The 15,379-nt window shown below is 35.7% G+C and overlaps 1 protein-coding gene across 3 annotated transcripts in view; it reads left to right on the top strand.

Annotated features, from left to right (window-relative positions):
* The window catches only part of LDB3 (LIM domain binding 3), a 120,000-nt gene that overhangs the window by 85,662 nt on the left and 18,959 nt on the right, over positions 1-15,379 (top strand). Inside the window, exons 7-9 of one of the 3 annotated variants that reach the window (XM_086466406.1) lie at positions 4,139-4,174; positions 9,975-10,139; positions 11,752-11,859. In XM_086466406.1, the coding sequence (XP_086322532.1) occupies positions 4,139-4,174; positions 9,975-10,139; positions 11,752-11,859 (309 nt within the window). Of the gene's footprint in view, positions 1-4,138; positions 4,175-5,919; positions 6,127-9,974; positions 10,140-11,751; positions 11,860-15,379 lie in introns of all 3 variants that reach the window. The other 2 variants (XM_086466405.1, XM_086466407.1) reach the window with 2 other exon arrangements.

Here is a 15,379-nt window from a genome sequence, read left to right as displayed (position 1 = left end):
CTGAACAAACCAGGATACCTTCTGGGAGAAATGTATTTCCCTGTTTTGGAAAGCAGACATACTAGTAGGATATATTGCAATTGTTTTGGCGTGGGCTGCTCACATTTTTAACTACAGTGGCTGAAAAAGAGAGACTAGCTCTTCTCCCCTTTTTTCTGATCCCAAGCTAAAATTTTAACTAAACCAGCATGATAGTTGTCTTCTGTCCTCTCCAGTTAACCACCTATGATTTCCTTGTGTGTCTTATGGTGTCTTTGTTAGGATAACAAAAATATAGCTTGGTGGGGCAGGGGGAAAGACAAACAGTCTTTTATATTCTTATGACCATGGAAAAATTCTCAGCTGCAAATACAGAAAGGTAGAAACAGCCTCACTGGATCAGAACAGCAGTAAATCTAGCTCAGTGTCCAGTTTCCAACAGTGTCAGTGTCTCATGCCTTTGAGACAAAAATGTTTGGAAGGCAATTATGAAATACCTTTCAGACAACTTTACTCCCAGACACCCTATAAGAATTTTTAAAAAGTTATTTTGTGACTTCTAATTCTTAAAATTAGATTTTATTTGTAGACAAATATGTTTATGTAAGTATAAGAACACGTTAAGATGAAATCTATTATGTCTAATAAGGGCAAGTCCTGCAGATCCACAATATACTGCTAGGAAAATGGATTTTTTTATTTTAATAGATATAGTACCTTATAATCTGTAAGTCTTAATAACTATTTCCTCTTTGACAAAAGGCCAGTATATATATATGTAAGACTATTGGCTGATCAATACAGGAAAATATTGATAAACTGAATAGTAATATTCAGTTAAATAAAAAATCCATAATCTCTCATTTAAGAGGGTGAGCTAATATTTTAAATACTCATTTGGGATTCAGGAGAGCTTATTTCAGTTTTTTGCCCTGCTGCGGGCCTTCTTTTTGACCATGAGCAATTCTATTTAGTTCCTCATTTGTAAAATGAGAAAAATAGTCTTAGTCAATTAACGTATGGAGTAAAAAATCAATTATAGTATTTGCTTATTGCTTCAGTACTGAAACAGAGAGAAGAGTTAAAGGACCATCTGGTCTCTTGGGATGCATAATGTTCCTTATGTCGTCACATCTTCATTACAGATTAAATTATTCTGTCTCTACAATATTTTAATGGAACAGAGGAACTATTCAAGAGAGAGAGTCTAGCTCTGTTATTCTCTAAGGAGAAGGTAGATGGAAGGTATACAAGCTCCACATCTTGGATTGCCTGTTAAACGTACCTGTTTGTTTGGGAATCTTTTACATTCGGTTTCCAAAAATATAATAGAATGGGAAAGTATTCCAATGTCCAGTGCATACAGTTCAGATTCAACAGACTATGTGATGAAAACTGTCTGAAGTTCCTTCAGGCTTTTTTTAGGCTCCAATAGCACAGACAAGCTCGGCTTACAAATGAATTTTAACATTTCGTAACTTAAACTATTATAATTCTCACTAGTGTGTGGGAGGGAAAGACTCAATTTCTATCATTTCATTCACTCTGTCTTTATGACTATATCATGCAGCATATTTTTATGAGAAGGAAACTTTTCATAATTTCCATTGTATAATATACTGTGTAATTGGGAAGCCAGTATATTGCATAAACAAATCTTGAGATACACGTCCGATATTAAATAAAATCTGTGGGAGTGCCACTGTTGTCTCAGAACAGTCATTGACTAAAGCCCTTCTATCAAAAGCCATTTCAGCTGGGGACTAAAAGGGCTGCAGACTAAAAAATTATTAATATTAAATCTCTCCCAGGTAGCTCAAAACTACTATCCACTACTGTCAGTTACTTGAAGAGCCTGTGTAGCCACAGAGATACAAACTGTTCACAATATTCTGAGCCAAATTCTTTCATGTTGTGAAAGTATTGATTTCACTGAGCCAGGGTTGTATTTGTCTCGAAAGTAAAATTAATTCTCTATTTAATTAGCAAAAAACGTTTGATTTTAAAGGCTGGAAATCCAATAGTCTGTTTCTCAAAATGCAAGTATCGCCAATAAGAGACACATCTGATCTTGAGCCTTTCTCACTGTTAGCCAAACAGGAATTCCTCCTGTTGACTGCGAAGAGAAATAGTTCCTGGAAGCAAAACCATCAAGAAGTATTGTGTGCCTTTGAGCTCATCTTTCCCTTTACTCTCTGCCTTTTCCTTTGCTTTATTCTATGGAAGTATGGTTACTATACTTATCTCTCTTTCTAAACTTCACATCTCCCCTGCCACTGTCACTCAATGTTATCCTATACGTGTACGGTCATGGAAAAAGCTGTTGTGAAATCCCAACCTCAAAGTCAAGAGACATTTTTCTGCACTCTTCAGTATAGCCACAGCTAGCGGAGCAGAAAAGTTTGGATCAGATTAATAGGAACAAGAGAGGCCTAACGCTGCTTCTGGCTGACCCCAACTGCCTGCCTTTTGGTCTTGCCTGACTGTAATTTCTCATAGAATATTTGATAACACTGGAAATAAAAAATGATTCATTCTTTTCAGGCTGTGACTGTGTTTTTTAACATTCTTGCATGATTATGGCTCTTGGTATACTAACGCTTCCCTCCGCCATGGACACTTTCTAATCCATCCTCTTCTACCTTGTTTCATCCTGGCTTTCCTATACCTGATGTTCCAGTGAACTCACGGCTTGGTTACCATAAAGATAGTGTTTGGTTTCTCATTGCTTTAGAGTGGTGAACAATTGATCTTACTGGGGCGTTTACTTTCAAGTCAGGTTCTTCTGTCCTGACCATAATAACGTTCTTAGCCAGACAGCCACCTCTGAGGGTCACTTCATATCTGCTTCTGGGTTTGAAAATCTGTCTTGAATTCATGTATTTTAGGGGTTACATTTTAGTTAGAGGTTTTTAAATTGGCAGAGAACACCTATGCCCAAATTTTTGCTGACTTAAATTGGACTGGGTTTTATAACTGTATTGGAGCTAAACTAAGGAAAGAGCATGTGACTATATGTATATATGTATGTGTACATACAGAAACGCAGAGAGAAATGTAAGAAATACTCTGATAATGTGGAAATATTAAGAATAGTCTTCCAAGCATAATGAAAGATAATGATTGGAGCCCAACAAATCCACATAAATAAATACATGTATTCCTTTTTTTCTAAGGACTTTTCAGAAAGAACGTTCAGTTGGGTAAATGAGGACATTTGCTTTGTATTTTATAATTTTAGATCCCACTTAAGAAAAATGTTCTTATTTGGCATATTTCAACTTTAAACATGTTGAAATTCCGTAAATAGCAAAGGATGCAACCACCCACTCAATTGCTAAATATTAAGATAATCTCAATTACTTAACTGGATTTCAAACTTAGGAGTCTAAGGCTAAAAGATTCTATTCTTTATGAAAATACCTATGTCTTAACTTCTTACAGATACACAATTGCTTGCACTTAAACTGCTCAGTTATTTTTGTAAGCGTATATGTGTGTTTACAGAATAACTGCCTAGTTCTCTGTTGCTGAAATTGGGGCTGACCTACTCCTCACCTCAACGAAGGAGTGATTTCACTTGTTTCTGATCTCTTACACTGAGAAAACTAGTACTTACTTGGGTAGGACAGAGAATTTTTAAGTGATGCCAGACATATACAATCCACCTTGTATGCGTTTTTGTTAACCATTTAACTGCTTATCACTTCAAAATATTGGATCCTTGAGGACTGCCCAAGTCTGATTATTTTTACTGTTTGGAGTTGGCATCAGAATATGTTCTGCTGGAATAGTCTTGAAATTTTCTTTTAAGAGGGAACTAAAGTCAAAACTATGCCTGAAGTTATATACATAGATACAATATCTATTTTGTAACTGTTAATTTTCCTTCATTTTACTTTAATATTGAAACAAAGCTGTTTGCAGCTGAGAAGAAGCATACAGTAAACTTGCATATTTGGTGGGTTTCACTTGGAGAGCTGAAGAGGTTTCTCACAACTATATTTTAAGCAACCACTCTAGGATGCTTTTTGCAACCAAACATTTCTCCTCAACCCATCTTCTTTCTCCCTGTTTTGGTGGGCGTTTTGTTGGGGTTTTTTTGCCACCACTGGCAATTGCATTTGTTTTATTCATGCTGTATCCCCTCCTTTCACAGAGAAAAGGAAAATGTTGCTGCAGCATCAGAAAACAGGTAATGTTTGCTCTGCGTGTTTGGCTTGCCTCCTATTCAGAGTTTACCTCCACTTTTCCTATATTGTTCTTACCTCAAAAACATGTACACTGTTTAAGCAGATGATGAATGTAGAGGTTTCAGCTAAGTGGGTTTCTTAGGCATTTCTTTCTAATGTAGAATTCAAAAAACCTCTGTGAGATGGGGCAGGTGAGGATCTTGTTTCTCAGAACTTCTAAATCTGGAAAAGAAGAAGTTTTTATGAAATGTATTGAAATGGATTATTGTCAGTTTGTAATTGAGTTTTAGGAACAACTTCCATTTTAAACTTTGGCCTAGATTGTTCAAAATGTTCTTAAAATCTAAATCAGATTATCTTTCTGGTACTTTAAGAACATTTACATATCAGATTCTTGCATATCTTGATTGATCCTTGATGGGTTATGAGGCTCAAAACATAGTATCTCTGTAAGTAAAGTCTTATGTTTCAAAAGTTGTTTTCTTCCAAAGAATCTCAGCACATTTTGCAGTTACATATAGAAATTTATTGTTTTCTATTGGTCCATATACTAAAACACAGAAGTACTGAAACACAGGTACTTCTTGAGTGAATCTGACCAATTGTTTAATGGACCAAAGAAATGCCTCTTATTAGTTTGTCATGAAAGGAATTCTGTCTCCCTGCTTTCCTCTTTCTTGTTGATTCCTGCCTAAACAATGTGCAACCACTTTTTATTTTTGTTTTTTATAAGACTGCTCACGTTTGAACAAAAGTTGCATAGACTTAAAATCCAAGTGCAAGCATCATCATTACTAATGACACGAGCAATGGCAGCTGGCACTTGGAACAGTAGGGAAAATTGATTTTTATTTTTAATTATGCCAAAAGAATGAAATAAACCCCTTGATTCTTGTATAACAACTGTATATAAATTAAACGAAAAAACAAGTAACACATGTTAGCATTTCACTAGCAGTTTCATTTGTGTAAAATCATCTACAGGACTATGCAGCTGTTCCACTGAAATATCTTTTTTTTTTGTTATTTTTATTTTATTTTATTTTACCAGGAACAATTTCTGATGTATGACTGATGTTAGTGTCATACTACATTGCCTTCATCTTGCATGGTTTGTCACACCATGGCTTTTCTCCACATCACAGCTCTGCTATGTGTCTTATTTTGATATTCCTAGCAATATGGTTTCCAGATTTAACACAAGGTACCTTTTTTAATTCTTAAAGCCTTTCTTGGTCTTAAGCAGTAATAAACTAATAAACGATCAAAATTGGCCATGACGACTTCTGCGATATCATGATGATCTCCTATGATATAAGGAATTTGGGCATACAAAAAGAGGACACTGGATATTTACAGATATAAATCTTCCAGGAAAAAGACAGAAAAGTAAAGCCTTCATTATTAAACCTAGACTTACTTTGACTTTTCGGTTATGAGATTCAGCACTTTTCTTAGTTTTCCTTTTTTTTTTTTTTCCCTGAAGGCTTTATTCCGTATAAATAACAACTGCTGTCTTAAAGGGCCAGCAGTATTAGCATTCCAAAAGGCTCTTTACTTGGTATGGAAGGCAGTAAGCACACGTATCTCTGAAAACTAAAAAAATTGAATGAGCCTTTTTCTATTAAACCATCGGCTTCTTCTGTGGCTGGAATTCTGTCTCTCCCTCAAATACCCGCCGTTCCCTAGGAAATCGGTGTTAATAAATACCTCATTTACAAATCCCCTTGTAATCTTTGTTACCCAGGCCTACAGCTACTACGCATGTGCCACAGTATGTGACCTCAAGTATTTGGCATCCTCCTAAATCATGCACCGTGGATGCCAACACTGACAATGCTAAGCCAGTGGTCTCCAAGGGGTCTGTGAGGCTTGGAGCAGGTACAAGTCAGAGGGAGGCCAGTTTCATCACTACTGGCCAGAGAGTCCCTCTTACTTCATCCAGTAATCAAAGGTACACTGTGACGTGTAACAGCATAACTGACCTGCTTTGGAGCTTTGGAATGGTTTGGTAATAACAACCTCTAACTCCTTCAGACAGGAATGCCCGTTGCCTAAAAGGCAGATGTCGAAGTTCTACAAATTCCAGCAACTTCGAGTTCATGTGCGTTTCACGTTTTAAGTGGCGCTTTTAAGGATCGCACCTACAGCGTAGAGACAACAGTCATTAAGCACCTTCTGCAGAGAAACAGCAGCTGATATAATTCACTGTATGTCTACAAACATTCCCATATTCAAATGCAAATCTATCCCATGTTATGTCTTTCTCCAAACACCTTCTTTGCACTTTTTTCTACAAATGCTACAATAATATAAATTTTGCCTATTCATTTTTATTTTTTGTCCCCTCTATTTCCAATTCTTACAAGAGATCTGTTGGAGTATTTGGAACAAAAAAGAACTTCTTGCATTACTTAAAAGAGACTAAGTACTGCTTTAATAATCCACTCAATTGTTATTTGGACACAAAGTCTCAGAACTTAGGATTTTACTGAGAGAAAGAAGTGTAATCTGCACTGATTTTTTTGTAAACGTTAGAGTGTGTTTGTGCTGTGTTTTCTTATTATGTTTGTTAGCCATTATTATCTTCTTAACTTCTACTGATCTGTGTTCCTTTTCATGAGTGCAAATCAGCTGTGTGTTTGTTTTCATCCATGTAACTTACTTACATTGTGCATTTTATGTTTATTTGTTGCCACAAATATGGAGATGTTTGAGAACATCCATTTCCTCTGAGTTTCCTTAAAATACAAAATACTATAAAAGATGAAAAGTGTACAGAATGACTGTATTAAAACCAAAAAACCCTCTATATTGTACGTAAAACTGAAGCTTTTATAATAGAAAATCTTTTTTATAAAGCAGCATTCACATTTATCAGTTCTTAAAATTCTTCTGCACCTGAAGCACTAAAAAAAAATACCAGATTGAAAATCTAGAAAGGAGGCAATCTTGAGAAAAAAAAAAGAAGTTGTTATTTGAATATCTAAATAAAAGCATTTTAAAAGTTATAGTGGTTAAACTGAAAACAGTCAAGTTAGTCTGAGTTCTTTCCATAAAACCGAGTAGAGAATTAGTTACCAAATGCATATAACTTACGTAGCCAGATCACTCTGATATTTAAGGTTCCATCTACTTAATTTATCTTTATTCAAATTCCTTGTTAATATCTTCTACCCTGCAGGAAGGTGATCAAGCCTCTAACATTTCAACCAGAAATCAAAAAAGAACTATTACGAACGGCATGCGAGATAACATTTGTTTGTATTTCTTTTAATTTTTAAAAGTTATTCCAGTATATTTGTATTTATTTTATTTATATGTGTTTGTCCAGTTAAAATCTGTCTCCACACAGGTCCATGTCCACACATATTCTTATTTTTTTTTTTTTTTCCCTCTTTCTTTTAAATACGTATCACTGAGTACGGGTTTTGGTTAACATTTTAGAGGTCGTTACAATTAACTTCACTGTTTTCTTCTATTCAAGGTATGAGGTCTTGATTCTTTTGAAATCTGTAGCAAATTCCCTTTCACATCAGTGAAAACAGAAAGACAAAATAGGTGTAATCCTAGTTTGTATTTGGTTTTAGGATGTACTTTAAGTTCCATTTTGATGTGCAGTATAGTTTCAGTCCTGTCTTGTTTGCAAATCAAAGATATGCAAGTACTACATTTTGACTCTACACCTTTTAATGTGACGGTTCCAGTACCCACTGTTGCACAGGGTGAAAAAAATCCTGCGAGTATGAGACCTCTGTAACAGACTAGCCCATAATCCATAGCTGTGGAGTATAATATACCACTACTCTGCTACACAGTCTATGTAACTGATACTGTATTAGCTAAGTGGAAGAATTTACATCATAAAGCAAATGCATCAGGATGGAAGAACTGATCTGAATTTCAAATGCATATTATGATGGACAAACTTTTGCAAAACTGTTGCATAACTTTTGGTTTAATGAGTTGCAAACAGCGTGAGTGTTTTCAGGAGCTCACTTGTTACATGTTAGTTGCAGATTGATCTCGTAGGGTAGAAAATACTGATTTTCTGCTTTTGTCGTGGGTTGCATTCAACTTTGAAATTGGTGGGCATAACAACCACGCTTCCATTTCAGCTACCAAGATGTGGAAATATACTTATGAGTTAGGTCAAAAGAAATAAGTGTATCTGTTATGTTCTTATACGACTGCTCATAGACAAGACAACTGTCATATACAGTAATGCCTTAGTTTAAAAAAAAAATAGATGTAATGGGGATAAATTCTAAAGAAAATGAATCTACAGCACAATAATAGGCATCCAGAAAAATGTCCCTTATGCCTGGGGGACATACGCTTTTATTTTCACTGAAGTTTGTGCCTCAAAATAGTATAATAATATGAAAAATCAAATCACAATTAGTTGGTTTTCCATGGCTTGCTCTGTGGGTAATAATTAATAAAATCACAGCAAAATCTGCGTAAACATAAAATTAAACTTCTCATCTCCCGCTTTTAATTTTAAAAGACCTAGTGATTTTCATTCAGTTTATTGACAAGTAAATAGTGAACATACATATTATTATTCTGTTGTTGATATTGTTCTGATGTTGATACATTCATTGAAACAGTCACCAAAGAACTTGCATCTTGTAAGTCCACTTTGTGATTTTTTTTTTTTTCATTTGATGTAAAGAGCTAGCGGAACACAATAAACTGAACTTCCCAAAAGATAGGTTCATTTCTTCATGGTGGATGGCTTTGACTAAACTATCCTGCAAAGCTATCTAATAGATAACTTTGAGCCATTTGTCTATCTGTCAGAGACGAGTAATACTTTCCAAATAAAAAAGTGGGGCTGCAAGGCTGAAATATGTATGAAAGCATTGGGTGCTCTGATAGCAGGTGATGAAAGACACCAGTAGTTCAGTAAGTTGCTAAACTGGCCACAGGATACAAGACTAGATTTTTATTATTATTCTTCATTTCAATTAATCTATTTTGCAATCAAATAAAGAGAAAAAAATTTAAACATTAATATTTCTCTGCTCGATGTTACCTGTGCCACAATAGCACTGGAGGGCCACAGGGATAACAACTCATGCTCATCACCCAAATCGTTTTAAAACTGGTGTAGTATAATTTTATGCTACATCTTCTGCTTGTATTTTGCACAGTTCTATATTTAAAAAGGCATCTTATTGTTTGATGGGATCGCCAGTGTAAAGTAAGGTCAATTTAGGGCAGAGATGAATGGACTCCTTTTAGATGTCTTTCCACTACCTGTACTGCACAAAACTGATTGAACCCAACACAAAACCGTTCTGACTGGATTTCTAGACTATCAGACCTTGCAGGAAACCTGCTGATACAGGACTATGATAATATCCTTTAAATTGCTTTTCTTCATCTAATTAAAAAGTTTACTCCTAACACAAACTTCAGCTCTAGGAGTAAATATTGGGTGAAATTTATCCGAGCTAAAAGAGTTTGTGGCAGGCTCTTCGCAATCATTTAATACTGCGTGCCATGTTCCCTGCCACTGCCTTCAGTGGGAGCAGGACTTAACTGCTGTATAACACCTGGGATAAATTTCAGTCATGGAGGACCAAAACTGCGTTACAGTCTTAACTACACATCCAAAAAGGCCTAACAAATGTCTTTTTCTTTTGTTTTTTTCTTTGCATAATGGTGCTTTTCCCGCAGTAATACAGCCTGCTACTATGTTTGTAGGTTCAAACATAGTAGGTTTTATGCTGTACATTTAAATACACACCTTCTTAAGATGCTTCTTGTTTTATTTGATTTAACTCTAATTAGTACCCCTGTTGAGCATGCTCCGGTGTCTACCAGTTCTGTCTCTGCTCCTGCACCACATGCTTCAGCACATCAGCCTGCTACCGCTGCTCAAAATACAGCCAGTCTGATGACACCACCAGCAACCACCTCAGTAGTGCAAGAGTCTTTCTCGTCCTCCTTCCAAAGGTAATGCTTCATTGCTTTGTCCTTTTGCAGATACACCCCTGTATGGCTCTGGAAATGCTGCATATACATTCTTAACTGAAGAATGTAGTATGTAAAAGCTGTAACCTATTTTACATGCTTTTGTATATTTTGACGTGTTTACTTATTTTGAATTATGTTGTTCATGTTTGCAAAGAATTTGCAGAGTAAAACTGCCCTAGAAAATGTAGCTTTTGGTCTGCAATACGGGTTACATTTTCAGAAAGCAAGTCTAGGATTAAAACTAGAAATAATTTTTCACCACTTGTAATAAACAAAAACAACTCCTCACAATAGTTAGAGAGGTTGAATGAAGGTTCTTTTAATAGTGTTTCTGCAGTATAACATGAAATGGAAAATTAGAAAATGACATTTACTCACATGATTGAGCTTACCATATCATAGCAGATGTCAGCCAAACATGGGGAACAATGAGCAATATGTCAATAAAACCACACATTTGATGATTGAGTTGCTCTGTAATGTATTTCAATTAATTTCTATTAGATTTATCTACTGTTTTCTGTAATGATATTTAGCTATAAAGTGGGTTTCGAGGAGGTGTGTGTTCATAACACTTGTGGTACAGTAGGAGTTACAGCTGTTTGTTAAAAGTTGTCAGACAGTCTGTGAAGAAACACGTGGGATTTATACTGCTGTCACTTACATTATAGTCATTTTGGAGACAGAGTGAATACTTTTGGTGCATATTATTCTTTTATCTTTGTTTTTTGCTACATGAATATTCCTAAAAGGTGTATATTTTAGTGTGCTTTAAAGATCCAAGGAAAAACACCCTTCCAGTAATGTAAACTACTTTAAATAATTGAGACATAAGATGTAGTCTGCCATATCTTAGATTTGTGTAAATGGAATTGGAAATGTTCTCTTGGCTCTTTCTTGTTTAATTCTTGCTAGTTAAGTTATTTATGTATACCAATTACTTAGTTTCTCGCTTTATTCACTCTTTACCTAACCATGACCTACTGGACTCCAATGTTTCTATTCCAGTGCAAGAAAATCAATCATCCAGCCAGCAAAGGAAATTTGAATAAGGTATTATTCTGTAATTTGGAACTGTGCTGTAAGGCACTTTCACATGAAATAATGATACCATTTAAGTAATTTTTATCCCTCAGTTGAAACTCTAAAATGAAGGAAATGGATTACCTAATATACAATTCAAAAATAAATGCCTGTACTACACTAATCATGGCAATGACTTGTGTTTTAAATGGGAGACTCTTGCATTTTAAAAAGTTTAGCTTGAAATCAGACTCAAACATCTTCAGATCTTGCAGATAAAAACATGTATCATTGACAAAAGCCCTGTCCTGAAACATTGTCTTTCCTAATTATCAATAGATGCTGGGTTTAAGATTTTTACATAATGTGTGTGTTGTCTTGCGTTCTGTAGGAACGTGCTCGGTTGTGCTACTCTGTAAGTCTGTAGATGTATGCTGCAGAAAACCTGTTCCTGGTAACTATGAGCAGTCCTCCTGTATCTGAACTCCGACAAACCTTGATTCTGATGTCACTATTTTGTCCCTGTTATTTTGTACATGCTTTCATGCTTTTACTGTGTCTTCTGCAGAGTGCTTGCAGCCCCCAGCTCTCTTGCACAGCCTAAGCCTTTCCATGGGTCCAAGAACATGTCATTAGCAGCTTCCACTATTTCATCTGCTCTCTCATCTCAGTCTAGGTATATCTGTAAAGCTCTCTTTCTTTTAACTTCATTTGGTTTTATTCTCTGTTACTCTCTCCAGTTTAAGGTTTTGAGCTTCTTAAGAGATTCGCTTGGCAGAGACTGCTGAAAAGCACGATGTGTTTAAAGGAATAGCCTTCTTGCTTATCTTTCACATTAGAACCAAGCTAGGAAGCACCGAAGTTTTTTAGATTCAGGATGTGTGATCAAAAGATCACTTTGGAACAGCAATATTTCAGTTGGTTGGTTTGTGCTGGTTTTGCCATCTTAAAATTAAAATATTTGTCTAGTGACACTGGGTGAGAATGACAGACTTTTTTTTTTTCTTGGTGAAAACACAGGATCACAGGAGTCGTACACCTTCTTTTATTATGCTCTTAATCTTGACTAATGAAAGACCCCTGATAGGGGAAGGTAGCATCTATCACTAGAAAGAGAGAATGCTGCTGTACTACCTCACTGCTAAACCTTTTCACTGCTTTCATTAACACTTTGTCAAGACTAACAAAGGAGAAAGCAGTAGATTTTAAGATTCATTATTCGAACACAATCTTCAGAAATAATGAAAAACTGAATCAGCAGTACATTTGAGATTATAATTATCCATGTCTTTCTTATCTTGATATAAAAAGGTAGTTAGGAATCACCCAAAGGTGATGTTTGAAAATGGAACAAAGCGCGCAAGTTTGAAGGCTACACATCGAGAAGTATAATGATCTTTCTCAGGAGTATCATAGAAAACAGCAGTTAAGTGCTATGCGTAGGTACATATGGAAGGCATTTTAGTTGGCTTCACATCACTGAAACCAGTGCAAAAATGAAATAGCTACAGAACAGATCAGAAGAGTTCTGAGTTTTAGAATGTAAACATGTCTGTTTACAGCCATGGGAATTACATAGGGGATGTAATTCCTGTATGGAGCTGATAAAGCATAAGACAGAAATTAATTGCTGATGTAATTCGATTTATTTGAGTGGAAGTACACTGATCATAACTTTAGTTTCAATTAAGCTATGAAGTTGGTGAATGTCACCAGAATGTTACCAGGAATAGAAGGTAAGAACAGAGGCAAAGGTGTTTCCTGCCATTGACATCTACTTTTATTTATGAACTTTCAAAATTCCAAAATGATGAATTATTTAGGGAATTCATTATTTTTGGTATCCATCACAAAATACCTTAAGAGGACCTAATTTTCACATTGTGAGAATCATAGAATCATTTAGGTTGGAAAAGACCTTTAAGATCATTGAGTCCAACCGTTAACCCAGCACTGCCAAGATCACCACTAAACTATGTCACTAAGCACCACATCTACACGTCTTGTAAATACCTCCAGGGATGGTGACTCCACCACTCCCCTGGGCAGCCCGTTCTAATGCTTGACAACCATTTTGGTGAAGAAATTCTTCCTAATGTCCAATCTAAACCTCCCCTGGCTCCACTTGAGGTGATTTTCTCTTGTCCTATCACTTGTTACTTGGGAGAGTACTCTGTGCATTTCAGAAGCAGTTCTCACACTGCTGTTTTGTTCAGTCCTGTGGTATGATTAGGCTCTTGAATGTCACCAGTACTATTTCATCCAGTGTTGGTTTTCCTAACACATCTCTTTTAGTCAGCTGGAATGATCACATATCTCTGTGAGAAGAGGGTCCTACATAGTTGTAGGAGACAGTTAAAAATCTCTTATAGTGAGGGAAAGTCCCTTGCTTCCTAAGCAACAATAACTGTGCATATTTGAGCTTGATTAAACACTGGCATGCAAAACCTATTTATTTCCTCTGAGCCACAGAAAAGACTCAGTTTTAATGTTTCTCTCGGTTGAGGAATGAAATGTATCCATCAGTCAGAACACCAAATTAAATTGAAGCCTTGATGACGACTCTGGCCAGACAGAGGACATCTATTCATGTTCCATCAGTCCATACCTTGGGACCCGTATTATATTTTTACATACCTGCATAAGAGATTTCCTTTGTATTCTACTAGCTTCAGTGAGAGTTAATAGTTAATTAATAGTTAATAATAGGTCTCTGAAGTCTCCATGTAGTAGTAATACTGCACACAATACTTCTTATTTCTGCAATATATGCATAGTTCATTGAGATTAGCATTGACGTCACAAAAGGCCCTATACTTTTTCCCCCTTCAAGAAAAACAATCAGATAATGACAGACTTTCATTTAATGAACAATTTTGGAGGAATGCAGAAAGATAAAATCACAGATGCATTGCATATATCACTTTCAGGACTCCATTGGTAAAATCTTAATCAGATTTATTATGTTGCCCATCTGAGACTAGAAAGGCATTTTTATACTTCAGTGAAAAAAAAAATCTACTCATTGACAATTTCTTAGTATCTAGAACAGGTGGATATAAAGGGAGAGCTAAAGAACATATCACACTTTTACAATGTCAAAAGTACAAATTTTCCAGTTTTAAGAAACGGCTTTATTTCAGAAATAAAATTTCCTTTGGATGTTGTTTTTATTATTCTGTGAACCTGTCTGACTAGGTGAAGACAGACATAGATTTGAACACTGAGAATGCTGCTAGTCAGAGGGACCACTCTAAAAATGAACTATTGAGTTGTAAGACTGTACTCTGAGTGATCTAAAAACCTCAGAAACCCTTATGAATACGTGAATCATAGCACTGTGAGCTTTTAAATCAGAGTTATAAAACTGGTAGATCTCTAGAAACCTTTAATTAATCCTTGAAATAAGGCTGCCCAAGTAGGCAGAAGACATGTTTTCAAAAAATGGTTAATGCATGCATACTTTTTTTAACTGAAGGTTATTCATTTAAGAAGCTCATAATTCATCTGTATTAATCCCAGAACACGCACTCTTCATGTTGAAGTATGGTAGCTAGGTTGGTCAGGAATAGAGTGTAACCATTACTTGGGACAGATTGACAACTGCTGGCATGGCTTCTGATATAAGAATTAGAGGCAGATATCTTTTGTTATGTATTTTATGGGATAAATCTCCATAAAAGAGCTAGGTTTTCATTGCTGTTTTGGAAATGATAGTTAAGCAATAATTATGTATAAATTCCATATAAACAGCTAATAAATTAATATAAAGATAGCCATTTTATTTGCTGACACTACTTGCATGGCTATCTTAGACCTAATACAATGCTATTTCTTGATTGAGCCTTTATCCATTTCACTTTCATTTCACATTCCTTTAATGGCGAGAAAGGAAGCAGTGTGAGGCCTTGGAACTATAAATCCGTTTGTAGTTATGTATCAACATGGACTAATCAGTGTGAATCACAATTTTAGTGAGTAATGAAGATAATAAGACCACACTGAGATATTAAAATTTACTTGCAATTCAAATGTCTTTTATCTCCTGCATTAGATTGGCATGGACCATTTTACCCTTTCCTGCCCCTTTGAAAGGAAGCAGGTTGTCTGGGGAGACTATGCAGCTCCATTCCTGAATGTTTTCAAGACTCCACTGGATAAAACCCTAAGCTGACCTCAAAGCTGCCCTTGCTTTG

This window comes from Leptosomus discolor, chromosome 6, assembly GCF_034619465.1.
Source record: "Leptosomus discolor isolate bLepDis1 chromosome 6, bLepDis1.hap2, whole genome shotgun sequence".
Lineage (NCBI taxonomy): Eukaryota > Metazoa > Chordata > Aves > Leptosomiformes > Leptosomidae > Leptosomus > Leptosomus discolor.
This window is presented reverse-complemented; position numbering and strand designations above follow the sequence as displayed.